The following is a 13,462-nucleotide window of genomic DNA, read 5'->3' as shown; positions in this document are numbered from 1 at the left end:
CTCCAAGAGGGAGTATTTATGCTCGATAGTGGGTTCATGCCTGCATTGACACCTGGGACAGTGACAGAAAGTTCTAAGGTTGTGTTGTGCTGTTGCCACTAGGGATAAAACATTGATGCTATGTCTAAGGATGTAGTTGTTGATTACATTACGCACCATACTTAATGCAATTGTCTGTTGCTTTGCAACTTAATACTGGAGGGGGTTCGGATGATAACCTGAAGGTGGACTTTTTAGGCATAGATGCAGTTGGATGGCGGTCTATGTACTTTGTCGTAATACCCAATTAAATCTCACTATACTCATCATGATATGTATGTGCATGGTCATGCTCTCTTTATTTGTCAATTGCCCAACTGTAATTTGTTCACCCAACATGCTGTTTGTCTTATGGGAGAGACACCTCTAGTGAACTGTGGACCCCGGTCCAATTCTCTATACTGAAATACAATCTACTGCAATACTGTTTTACTGTTTTCTGCAAACAATCATCTTCCACACAATACGGTTAATCCTTTGTTACAGCAAGCCAGTGAGATTGACAACCTCACTGTTTCGTTGGGGCAAAGTACTTTGGTTGTGTTGTGCAGGTTCCACGTTGGCGCCGGAATCCCTGGTGTTGCGCCGCACTACATCCCGCCGCCATCAACCTTCAACGTGCTTCTTGGCTCCTCCTGGTTCGATAAACCTTGGTTTCTTTCTGAGGGAAAACTTGCTGCTGTGCGCATCATACCTTCCTCTTGGGGTTCCCAACGAACGTGTGAGGTACACGCCATCAGCGAGGCAAATGGACGAACACCTGACGGGCGTGGTCGAGGCGACCCGAGCCGCGAGCGACGAGGAGCAAGCAGGCCGGAAAAAAAGCCGGCGGAAGAGCAGCCAGATAGGCCGTCGTCCAAAGACGGCGGAATATAGGCAGGTGGGGAAGGAGGGGCGGCGGAATCTAGGCAACAAGCCGGCGGGGTGGTGCCGGCGGCGAGAGAGATACGAGGGGTGGGGGAGATTTTGAGCGACGTGGCGGTGGGGTTCGTGCGTCTAGTCACCGACAGATCGGGCCCTTCCCCGCTTTTCACTCGTCCGGAGTCCCCGAGCGCTCCCCGGGGGGCTGGGGGTGGCGTGGGCTCGCCGGATGGATTAAGGGCCAAATCCGGACGAAAACGAGGAACCGGGGGCGCGACTGGGCCGAATTACGCCGTCCGGATGGAAAAAACGCTCGCCGGGGGCCTCGACGGGGGCACGAGTGGAGATGCTCTAAGAGTCGGAGCATAGACGCTAGTGTGGCCGGCGTGCTGCATTGACGAGGCAGAGCCCCATGGGCTCCACGCCCGGGCGATAATCGCCACGACTCTCGCATTTGTCATGTTTTATTTTGTTCCTTGCCATGATTTTTCTTCTCACTGTGTTTATTTAAGGCATGTATTAGGAGTTCTTTTTGAAATTTCCGCGTGTTCCAGTTAAAAAGAAGAACATTTGTTGCACTGCATAATACTCCCTCCATCCCAAAATGTAAGGCGTCTAAGGATTAGTTAAAAGTCAATGTTTTTTAAGTTTGACCAAGTTTATACATAAAAATATAAATATTTACAGTACTGAATCAACATGAAAAGATTCACCATAAAATATATTTTCTTAATATGTTCATTCGATATTGTAGATGTAAATATATTTTTCTAAATATTTGATCAAAATTAGTAAAGTTTGACTTTTGACCAATCCTTAGAAGCCTTACATTTTAAGACGAAAAGAGTATTGAAATGAAAAACATCCTTAAGCTTAAGATAGCACAAAAGATATCATTCAATCAATTAGTTCATCACTTCTGCTCATTTTAGTTTCCATACGAAGGAAGATCATATTATAGGCTGTATTTATTTGGTTGATTGTGGTTGATATCAGAGCTCACAATTACGGTTTAGAAACTTAAGGAAGGTTGAGAATGCCGTGAATCATTGATCTTAACATAAACCTATTTTACAATGCATTACTTCCCTTCTTACAATGATTGTTTATTTATTTACCCCCTTTATCTTGTTTAGCTATGGTTGAAGCGCCAAGCCCAAGTATCCTGAAAGAGCTCTTGCGGCTTCCCTACCTCTTCAATCTATTGCCATTATGCTCAGTGTGATCCCCTTGTGAGTTGTGTTTCCAAATTTCATCTTCTTATTTGTGAGCAGTTGCATCATCAATGTCAGCTCGACGGTTTGTTGTAAATATTTGGTCCGCTTTGCAACGCTTGTGGTTAACATGCATTGTTTGGTGGTTGTCGTTCGTGTTCTCATCTTGAGTGGTTGGGTGTTTGCCAAGTGCTCCCCTAGGCTAGCTTCTTTGGGTCGAGTTGTTTGGTGGGGTGTTCGTTCTCTCTTAGGCTTGTACGACCACGTAGGAACACCTGCGTAGTAGGGCACACCGTCACGCTCGCATCCGAGCGGGGCTGGTCCAAATAAATATTACACCCGGGACAAGTTCAATAAAACAATTTACCCTAAACTTCTATACGCATGTGTACCTTATTTTATTATACTACAATGTTAATAGCTTCCTCATTACACACTTAGAATAGTTATCAAATATGAAATATTATTAATATTAATTTATCATTTTTAAATTATTACAGTTACTTGTGTTCAACAAATGTATTTTACAAAAAAGAATGTTATTTCTACTGTACATTGACAAAATTGTATGCACCTTATTTTTGCATCTAAAGTAATGTTTAAACATCTTTAGTGGTTTCTTAGATATATATTGGATATGTCCTAACAAATATCTCAATAGGGAGATTTCTACTGTACCGCTATGTAAGATAATTTATAGACATTTCTGGATTATAAATTGAACCATTTGTCTGACTGTCTACCAGTTATTTTGTGGTCGGATTTTTCTTCCAAGTTAGAGTATGTGTTCAATAATAATCTGAGAATGCATGCACTAGATATTGAAAATTACTAATCACTAACTATCATCACAATATTATTTATTGTCCAAATTTCTGTTACACAAGACTTGCTAGACTCATCTAGATGCCTTTGGTACACAAAACTTAATTTCATGTCAATTTTATAAGTAAATATGCATAATATTGAAAATGAAAAATTAGTTACAATAACTTTCACTACAACTATGGGAGCTTCCATCAGAGAGACTACGATATAGCTAAACTTGCAATTTTCGATCATTTTCGTTTGCTCCAATGTGTGATATAAGGTTTGTGATACCGACTTACTCCTGCAAACGAATAAAGGCTTTATATAGCTACTTAATAGTTTCTATGATATAATAGTATAACAATAACAATAATGACAATGTTTTGTTTAGCACTTTGTGGTGCCGACTTAATCCATGGGAAGCTTTCGAGGAATGGAATCCTTCTTAGGTTGATTGATTGCTTCATTCCTAAATTTTGTACCGCACATTTCATTGAAAATTTTGCACTATCTCGCCGACGACTGTAGTCCTGCCTCTTCCATATTCTCATGTGTGGTGATAATTTTTTGTACTATTTAACTGAAAGTGCTAATGTGGTTTATGTAAATTAGTCAATTAAAAGATTACATATGGGGCAACAGACATCGAAATTGTGGAAGCTTTTACATTACCCCCTTTCAAAATTACCTCCTCTAGACGTTGTGGGGGGATCCATGGCAGGAGAGCGTCGGTGGAGTATCAGCTAAGGGCATCTCCAGCGGCTTGACGCAAACTGCGTCTGCGTGGTCGTAAAATAGGTCTGCCAACCTAGCCCAACAACCCGACGCAAAATGATTGGCCTGTCCGTGGAGACGCAAACGCGGTCCAAATTTGCGTCACGAATTAGTCTGTGTGTACGCGTTTCATGACCTTGTATTCTAGCCAGCCCGGCACGCCAGGGACAACGAAATCGAAGAAAGTTCGCTCGCCTCCCTCCTCCCTTCTATGCATCCCTAGGATGATGCCGCCACCCCACCGCTTTCGCGTCACACCGCCGTTATCGACCAATCCATAATCCACAAACAAAAAAAGATAAGAGATTTGCCAAGATGCAAGAGCCTTGCAGGAAAGATATGGAGCCTGCATTTGGTGTGGTGGGCTATTATTCGTCACCTAGCTAGAACATGGTCTCTTAAGACCATGCATGAGGTGATGGCATGTTGTGTGATCCTGCACAACATGATCGTCGAGACAGTGCGTCTTGATGGCCGCAATGAACACGTATGAGACTTTCGGGGTGAGTTGGTTGAGTTAAACCCTGGGCAGGTACCTGGGAGGAGTTCTTAGATATGAACATTGAAGTCTCTAACCATGGGCGGACGCAGCGGGGGGGCCGAGGGGGCCGTGGCCCACCCAGAATTTCTGAAAAAGCCTAATAAGCCTGACTCGGTCCAACATCCAAGCATCCAGACAGAGCATCTAGCCACGGAGCGAGCCCGCACGGCCACCAGGTCACGACTCACGCGACCCTCGCGAGTCACGACGCGATTCCCCGACCCTGCCGTATCGGGACCGTCGCCGCTCCTCGCTCAGGCTCGGCCCTCGATGCTCTCTGCTCTGGTCCGCCTGTCCGGCGGACGTTGGCCACCCGTCGCTGCGCGCCCTGCCCCCCTTTCCCGGACTCCTGCGGTATGCGAGCTTGGCCGCTTGGGGGTGGCCGCCGCTCGCCGGTCAAGAAGAAGCGGCCTTGCCGGCTTGGGCTCGGCCGCCGCGGCACTGGCCGCAAGTGTCCACCTTCCGTCCTTCCCTAGCTCTTCCCGCCAGCCAGCAGTCCAGGCGTCTAGTAAGTCTGCGTCCGCTCCCGCCTCCCCTACTCTCTGTTTCTATTACCATGAGCTACTGTTAAGTGTTCATTACTTAAAATTTCCCCTATTCAGCTATTCTCTATGCTAATATTGAGGTATGTATTGTCACTTTGGGGTATTGTTTGATGTTCAGCATTAGATCGTTCCCATAAAGCTATATCACGACTGAATAACTAGCAGTGGAGTGATGCAACGGGAGATGATCTTGTGCTGCTCCGCTCCAAAGGTGGGCAGACCTCAGTGAGGTTGACTTGAAGAATAAATTGGATAAATTTAGGCATCACAATTTATGAATCTAAAGTATCTATATTATGTATGTCAATGAAATTTAAAAAAAAATCAAAAGTTGGCTGTGTGATTTTGTTAAATTTCACAGGCATACATAATATTATAGGTTGAGTTGAGAATTAGGGTCCTGATGTAAATGATCTTTTGTTTCAAGTCCTTAGTGAGTATTTTACCAATGTACAATGAACTCTGGGTAGATGATCAATTAATTATATGACTTGTAACTTAAGTTGTTCAAATTTCATGAAATATTTTTTACTGTTCAAATTCTTCCAACTATATCATTTGCTTGTACTTAAAATGAATGGGTGCCGCAACCGTGCGCCTTTATACTCTAGTTTGTCTTATATATCGTTCATTTGGCAAACGTTCTTCACAATTTGGGTGGCGCAAAATTTTTTTTGGAGGTGTGCCCCCCCCCTCCAATTCTATCCTGCGTCCGCCACTGTCGATGTCCGCAGGGATCCGTGCCCATGACCTAGCCAGCAACACTTCTCCCTTCCCACTCTCTTCCAGCCGCCACTCGGGCGTGTGACCTAGCTGCATCCATGAAGACCACAGTGTCACACGCCTTGCCCGAGACCGTATTGGACACCACACCCGTCGCCGAGGCCACATATCCTACCATGCTCGTCACAGTTGCTCGCGTCGCCACCGCCAGTCGTGGCCACAGTCAGCCAAAAAAGGACGCCGTCCCCTCTTTGGTTAAGCCAAAGAAGGAGCTCACGCCGGAGGAGAGGGCATCAGAGTCTAGGAAGTGATATGGCCTGCGGCCACCCAAGAAAGGGCCGAAACATTCACACATACAGCCCAAGTTCAGGCCCGTGCTAAAGCTATGGCCATGGCCGCCCAAGCGACGCTTCTTGCCAACGGTCAGGTGCTGGCCACCGACCTCACTACGAGCGTACAAGCCCCCGCGCTCGCCAGGCCACGCACCGGTCGCTTCCCAGTTGTCTAGGGACAAGTCGCCGGAGATTGGCAAGTCTTTCCCGCTTGTGCCGGCCAATCCAAGCAACAAGCGAGTTGTTAGGGAGCGTGGAAAGGAAGCCGGTGAAACGATGAAATGTCAGCGCCGCCTGTTTTGCCGTCTAACCCGGTATGTTCTTCTCTTCCAGAACCATCACTGCGTCCAACCAAATGGTATGTGTACCCAAGCATTCTTTGAGGGGGACGAGGCCATGGAGGCCATGATCAACGAAGGAGGTGCCATCGAGACCCAGCGTACCACCCAAGCCGACACCCAAACAACCCTGATCCACGTCGAGGACGAGCCATTGCTCGCTCCCCAAGCCATAGGGGTCAGAAGCGTCGGGAAAAAGAGGAGGCCGTGATGAACCACGTCTACATACAACACTAGAAGCTCGTCGTTGAAGAGATCAACGCCCACAACACGCGCCCTACTGACCAAGGACGCCTAGCAACCCGCTCGACCGACGACATGGATCCTCCTTAGTAGGCATGGTTAGATAGGAAGATGGTGATGATCCTTGATGGAGATGTGTGATTCAATCGCACATTAATTTGTATCTAGATTCTTCTGTACTTTAGGTATGGCGGCAATGACGGTTTTGAACTATCTTGATGTACTAATTTGGATTATTTATTATTTTAACCTTTTAACTAGAATTATTTAACGTCTAAACTATGGACATAAAATTGCCTAAAATTGCGAGGCCATATGTGGTGTGCCATTAGGATCGCCTGCAACTGCATACAGAGCTAGGCTTCTTCTCTATCCTCAGACCACCGCAAACGGAGACAGACTATTTGACTGTTCTAAACAAGTCCACCGTTAGCGAGATGGCATGAAATATATAAAACATCTGTTAGAAATTAGAATTAACACGGGCCTCCCATTAAATTTGCACAAAACGAAAGATATCACATACAACGCGCTGCGCCAAGAGAAGCATAAGAAATCGCATCTACGGTGAGCAGGTGCAGGTGGGCCCAGCTGTAGCCTGTTGTTCGCCTTTTCTGTTACTTTCTTGTAACGTAAGGCAGGGCAAGCTGATGGCCCCCATGCAGTCTAGGATCAGGCCGGTTCATCAACCAACGCTGAGAGAGAGCACCAACTCCAAATTATATCAGCTGCAGAATAATACAGTATAAAAGAAAAAAATGCACTTAATGCCTGCTACAGTAGAAATTGTAACAAACTATAAGGACCAAATCCTATACCGGCCCCACAGAATTGTCCAATCCCCAGAGCATGATTAGTACTGGGGTATAGATGAAACGGCGATCGATCCCGGTTATTTGAGGATAGTAAAAGAGACACGTCAATCAGAGAAGTGGAAGGAAATGGAACGAATCGAGTCGCTCAATAACGTGCACAATGCAAAAAAGGGAAGCCAAGCAGTTCGGATTTGACCACCATGACCATGTCATTGACTCATTTCCAAAGAAAAAAGGTCCGCCATGGCAGTCCAAATGCAAAAGAGATCACCCTTTTGGCAAAAAAGAAGGGAAGATACTCTCCCGATGCTATTTTTGGCATAGAGCGGCTTCTTCCACCATGTGCAGAGTGGTGGAGTTTTTTTTTATTTAAAAAAACTGCCGCTTGGTGCCCTTTGCTGCACAGTTTTATTTTCTGCAATTTTGATATTTTAATTTCAAAGTTTTAAATTTCAAATGTTGTAATCTATTAGGGTGCAAAATTTCAATACGATATAAATTGTATTATGGGCCCAGAAAAAATGCCCAATTTCCACGGATGGATGATTCGCCTCGTCCACCATATCCGATGAGAGATCCCCTCGTTCACTCTCTACTCTCTTAATGTCCCATCAACCGACCAAGGTGATGGATGATTCGCCTCCTCCGCCACTTGCGATGTGAGATGCTCTGACGAAGCTTGCGCCTCGGCGGGGCATGTCGACCACGCATGCCATTGCTTAGTGAAAGCTCGAGATGTTGCCTAGAGGGGGTGAGTATGGGTTTTAAAACAATTTCATACTTGACTTGAAAGAACGCGGAATAAAATTAATGTTTAATTTTTAAGCATAAACCCTAAGTAAGCTAGGTTCAACCAGCTGCCCCAACAACTAGACTAATAAGGATATATCACAAGTGATAAACAAAATGTAAATACTTAACTCGGTTACAGAGATAACCGGACACCCATAGACTAAAATGTTTCTCGATGTTCACTTACACGAAGCAAGCTAGTCACCGCTGTAGAGGTGTGGGTTACCACCAAGGACCCCCAAATGTATGAAAACTCACCTTCTTCTCCGAGCCCCCTCAAAAAGATAAGGGCCCTTTACCTATTGTCAACTTTTCACCATTCGAGAGATATATCCCGGATTCCGCCATCTACTGTCCACCCTCTAAATCGTAGTGGCACACGAACCTTATAAAGAAGGAACGACGCACCCGCACAAGATGCTTCGTTCAGAAGAATAGTAGCGATCTACCTATGGAGGATCGAGGGGATCATGCCATGGAAGGACCTTGTGCTATGCCGTGAGAATGAACTCCTTTCCTCTACTACTCGCATATCTTCTCCCTCTCCTACTTTGTGGCCATTGTTGCCTGAGTATTCTCAACTTCTGCTCAATCCGCGCCAAATTTACCAGGCTCAGCGCTCGAGATTCTCTCAATTAGAGCTCTCCCATTAGTGCCTCGATCTGGTATTCCCCTTCCAGGCTCGCTCGTCACCCTTCCTGCATCCGCCACCGCAAACATAGGGGCTCCCCGTCGGCAACTCTCCGGCAGTCCGGTGGTGGTGGTGGGTGGGGATATAATGTGTAACGTGTCTAATAAAGTGTGGCTGCTAGTCTAATAGTATAAATTTGTCTAGACGAAACGAAAGAGCATGATATATATGTTTTGAGATTCTTTAACAATATGTTTTGAGATTATATAAGGTGCCCATTCCAAGCACGCCATAGTGATTTTCGTGAGCATGAATGAGTTTAACTTCAAAAAAATGTTACAATTATTTTTGTAAAATGTTAAAAAAAAGGGTGGAGATGCCCTATAACCACACGGATTAGAAATATTTGCTAGAGTATTATAAATTGCCAGACCAAATCTGAAGCACCCATTACATTAAATAATAATAATAAATAGATACACAAAGTTCTATGCGTACTTCAAAATTTTGCAGACAAAAATTAGGATTAGTATGAATTTCTCCCGTCTGTAGAAAAGTTGCAAAGCCTGACACGGCGGTTAGAAGTAAAAGTCTAGAAAAGTAAAGGCATCTCACCCCCGCTCCCGTCTTCCTCACCAAAAACCCCACTCTCTCCGGTGAGCCAGCCGGTCTCTTCCTCCCCAAACCCTTGCCTCTCTCTCTCCCTCTCCCCGGCGAGGCGGCGAGGCGGAAACCTACCCGCAGGTATGAACTCTGGTCCGCTTGGCCATATCCCGGCGGGCGGCAACGACCACGTAGGCACACCCGCGCCGTAGGGCACACCGGCGCGCTCGCAGCCGAGGTTTCGTGCGGAGGGGGCCGGGAACTCGTCACCGGGCGTGGTACGTACAGCCACGGGCGCTTCCCCGTTCTTCCCCGGCGCCAACTGGACCATGCGCCGAGCCAACCGCGCGCGCGCTCTGCCGAGATGCCCTCGAGGCTCGAGCTCGCCGGGATGCCTTGCCTCGGCACTGCCGTGGCCTGTGGCGAGCACGCCGCCCACGAATCGTGGTCCGGGTGCTCGCCACGGGCCACGCTGTGCCTAGGCAACGCATCCCCGGCGAGACGAGCGCATCTCGATAGAGCGCGCGGTTGGCTCGGCGCATGGTCCGGCTGGCGACGAGGCAGAGCGGGGAAACGCGCGTGGCTGCGCCACGTCCGGCGACGAGCGCTGTCCCGGCGAACTCGATGAGGAAGCCAGCTAGGTCGCCGATTTAAGGCCGCGTGATGTTTTTCCTAGGGCGGCCCACGCCATGGCAACCGTGCACGCAAGCGACGCTGGTGACACTGACACCCACGCGGTACTGGCACACTACGCTACCGCGCGCTCGTCGCGCGTGCTCTGTTTCGGTCGCCGTGAGGCTTGTCGCACTCGCACCCGGCGCTCGTCGCCTGGCGTGGCGCAGCCACGGGCGCTTCCCCGCTCCGCCTCGTCGCCAACCCCGGACCATGAGTTAGCGCGCAGTGTGGCAATCAGAGTGCACTCAGCCGTGTACCGTTGTGAGCATCCCGTTGCCGGTTCGCGGCGTCCTGGTGGGCGGAGTGCTCGCCACGGGCCGCGGTTCGCGGCGTCCTGGTGGGTGGGGTGCTCGCCACGGTCCACGGTTCTGACGCCGAGGCAGCCCTTCCCGGGCTAGCTGGACGAAGATCCCGTGGCGAGCATCACGCGGACGAGAACAAACACCGTGATCTGTGTCTGGGTTCCCTCGGCGATGAAAGCGCGGCCGTTGTATCGGTGACGCACGACTCACCGCTGTCGTAGTTTCTATCTTGCTATCTTCAGAGAGCACAGGACACGCTGGGGTGTAAGGCTTGCTGCCTTGCTGGGGTGGGTTGGAGGGGATGTTCTTTCTTTCTTTCCACTAGATTTGTAACCTGTGAATTTCCTTGTTATTCAGACCGGATGGCTCGGAGCCTTGGAGTTAAGCTTGCGCCCACCATGGTTGCAGATATCACAGGGTTAGGAACATTTGCAATCGTGTTCAACGTGGTGTCTGTCATGATCGACACTGCTCCTCTGTAAGTTTATTTGTCTTAATTTATTTGGCCAGTTTATGCTACTCGACAACTTTAATTTGATCTTGTCCTATCGTAAGTCTTCCAGTTCTTTTGTTTGGCACAACTTCTTACTTTGTTGAGCATTTTTCTACATCTTTACATGTCATAAGTTATAACACATTAAGTTTCTGGAAACTTCACAGAGCCTTCAAGAATTTAAGCTTTTGAATTGCTTGTCGCAGATGTGTTCTGCTGTTCTATCCAGATTTGAAGGAGGCAAAGAAGTATTTCACTGAGCAAGGGTTCGCAACTGGAGCAGTGATGAACTTGATGCTCATGGTCTATGTGTACTTTGTGGCTGATGACCAGCACCCCGACGTTCTCTTTGTCAGTGCAGTGGGTTTCATCCTGGGAACTGCATATACTTTCTTTCTGTTGGCTCACCGTGTGGTTACAGCAGATAGAGCATGCATGCCACGATTTTGGGTAAGATATAGATATGGTTAAAATGGAAGGAATTCATGAAACAGACGATGTTTAATTGCTTGTATCTGTCAATTTGCAGATGTTCGTTGTGCTCCTAACCTTTCTCGGTGCTTGCTCCGGTCTGCTCAGTGGCATTCTTATGCAGTACAGGGGCGACGGCTATATCATTTTCTGGATGCTCTTTGTGGCTTTAGTCGCACTCAATGGACTTACACTATTCCCAATAGTAAGTTTCGATGTAGACGATCAGTATATTTCTGCTACCAAAAATAGCTGGATGTATATTCTTAAGTTCGCCATGTCGTTGTTACTTTCCATGGAAAAATTGCATTGAGCTGTTATTTTTTCATTTATCATAAGGGCATTATGATCCTGAGCCTCTAATTATCTGTATAGCCTGTCTTTGTCCTATCAGCAATTTCTGCAGTTCTGCTGCAATATAATTATTATATTCCAAAAATGTATTACTGTGGATCATATTATGAAAAAAATAAAGTATCTAATCTAATATTTGTAGCGAAATTTATAGCCCAGCTTCAGCCAAGCCTTACAGGTTCAAAACATCTGGTCTTTTGCAGATAACTTGCAAGCCATTCCCAGACCAGAAGTCCAAGTTTTACACCTCGTGCATGTGCGTTCTGAACTTAACTGATTCAGCGTTCTTCGTGTTTTACGCCATGGCCCTTCAGTCCGCTGATGGAGTTCTGTCGGTAAGTCCAATTGCCCCAGCTTGGATTTGCAAAAGATAGCGTATCAATTGATGCATGAATGTGATTTGAATGTAAACACAAAAAGAAATGTGATCTGAATCACTAGTGTAGCTAGGGAGCATACAAAGTGGTGTATCTCTTACAAGACTGGGGTACCATAGTTAACACACATAAGTAAGAACAATGTAATGCCTCGAAAAAAAGGTAAGCACAATGTATATAGATAACAAGAATCATATAAACTAGTTTGAGAAGATGTGCCATTGTCTTTTCCCCAAGCACTTGCCCCAATGACCGGCCACTAACAAATTCCCCTAAAGCTTCAATGATTTCTGATACATTCAAATTTATTTTTGACGTTGCGGTTGATTAAATGTCGTATCACCTATGCTCTGGTTCATATTAACTCCCGATGTCTTCCTCATTTTTTCTCAGCTTGTGAGCATGTTCAATACTGCTTGCGGTGTAGTTCAGCTCATTGCGTTGGCCATCCCTATGCTGATGAGGTGGTTACGTAAAGTGGGTGCTTACTTGCGGAGCTGCGGCGAAAGCTGCTGCGGATGCTTTCGCCTCATCGCCACATTCCTCGATCTGCATGGCGAGTGAACAGGGATGAAGGAAGCGTTTGAGTTATGCTGTTGGAAGCGAATATGCATGGATTTTTCATATGGAAACGCTGCTACTCTGTATTCTGTAATGATACTATGTGTCGATACAGCCAGCTGAAGACCATGAGATCTTTTGGTAGACTTAGCTGCAAGATCCTTTGACGGATGATTTTCCCTTTATTTCCAATCCATTTCGCTCATACTGCTCTTTCTCGCTCTGTTGGATACGGGCTGACAGCACTGCACCAAAATCATATGGGTCTTCTGTTAATTATATATGCTGAATCTTCGTAACATAGCTGCTTAGAATTCCTGTTTTGGGGTGCAATCCTTCTGCAATTGCCTGTCATTTGTCTACTTTTGTTGAAATTTAGATACTAGTCGTAGATGAAAGTACTCCAGCTCGGCGATAAAATTTGGAGGATTTACCGGAAATGACACGGTCATGCAAGCATCATGTCTTGGCTCCGCTTCGAGTTCGAGGGGATTTTGTTGCATTGCTAGAATGGGCAAGTCGAAATGAAGGCAAATAGGAAATGTGCTATTCCTTCTAGTGCACTGAAGGCCACACCAAATACAACATTTTAGTCTCATCGACTTAAATCGAGCAAAAGAACACGGCTCAATACCTTTGATCTTCAACTATAGAACATATAAATTTAAAATGTTGAAATAGTCATACCTCAAACAAATATTTTTTTTATCTTTCACCTTCCTCCGCACTTGAACATGTATTTGCATATATAAAGGCTGAATGTCTTTGCTGGCACCATAACACTCTGGGTACTGACTCAGGTTTGTATTTTTTTACCTTTTGAAATAAAGTTTCTGATAGTAAATTTTGCCAATAGTTTGCCTGTAGAAGTATTCAACTGCAGCATTAATTTATGGTCAGTAGAAATATTTAACATCTGCAGTAATTTGTCTTATATCGATGTTATCCACGAAGTAATTCTTTCAGGG

General features: G+C 46.2%; 1 protein-coding gene across 1 annotated transcript; it reads left to right on the top strand.

The window, feature by feature from the left end:
• Window positions 1-9,100: 9,100 nt before the first annotated feature.
• LOC139829724 (uncharacterized) lies at window positions 9,101-12,754 on the top strand. Its single transcript, XM_051371367.2, has 6 exons — window positions 9,101-9,402; window positions 10,596-10,716; window positions 10,938-11,181; window positions 11,261-11,407; window positions 11,760-11,891; window positions 12,327-12,754. The coding sequence occupies exons 2-6, from the start codon at window positions 10,601-10,603 to the stop codon at window positions 12,495-12,497; spliced, it is 810 nt and encodes a 269-aa protein (XP_051227327.1). The 5' UTR covers window positions 9,101-9,402; window positions 10,596-10,600; the 3' UTR covers window positions 12,498-12,754.
• The last annotated feature ends 708 nt before the right edge of the window (window positions 12,755-13,462 follow it).

This window comes from Lolium perenne, chromosome 3 (assembly GCF_019359855.2).
Source record: "Lolium perenne isolate Kyuss_39 chromosome 3, Kyuss_2.0, whole genome shotgun sequence".
Taxonomy (NCBI): Eukaryota; Viridiplantae; Streptophyta; class Magnoliopsida; order Poales; family Poaceae; genus Lolium; species Lolium perenne.
The sequence above is the reverse complement of the archived record's forward strand: the minus strand, read 5'-3'. Positions and strand labels throughout refer to the sequence as shown.

Bases quoted from the DNA above. Each gene is read 5' to 3' on its own strand.
- LOC139829724 (XM_051371367.2), top strand. From the start codon at position 10,601: ATGGCTCGGAGCCTTGGAGTTAAGCTTGCGCCCACCATGGTTGCAGAT. The intron at 10,717-10,937 runs GTAAGTTTATTT...TGCTTGTCGCAG, and splicing joins ATGATCGACACTGCTCCTCT to ATGTGTTCTGCTGTTCTATC. The intron at 11,892-12,326 runs GTAAGTCCAATT...ATTTTTTCTCAG, and splicing joins CCGCTGATGGAGTTCTGTCG to CTTGTGAGCATGTTCAATAC.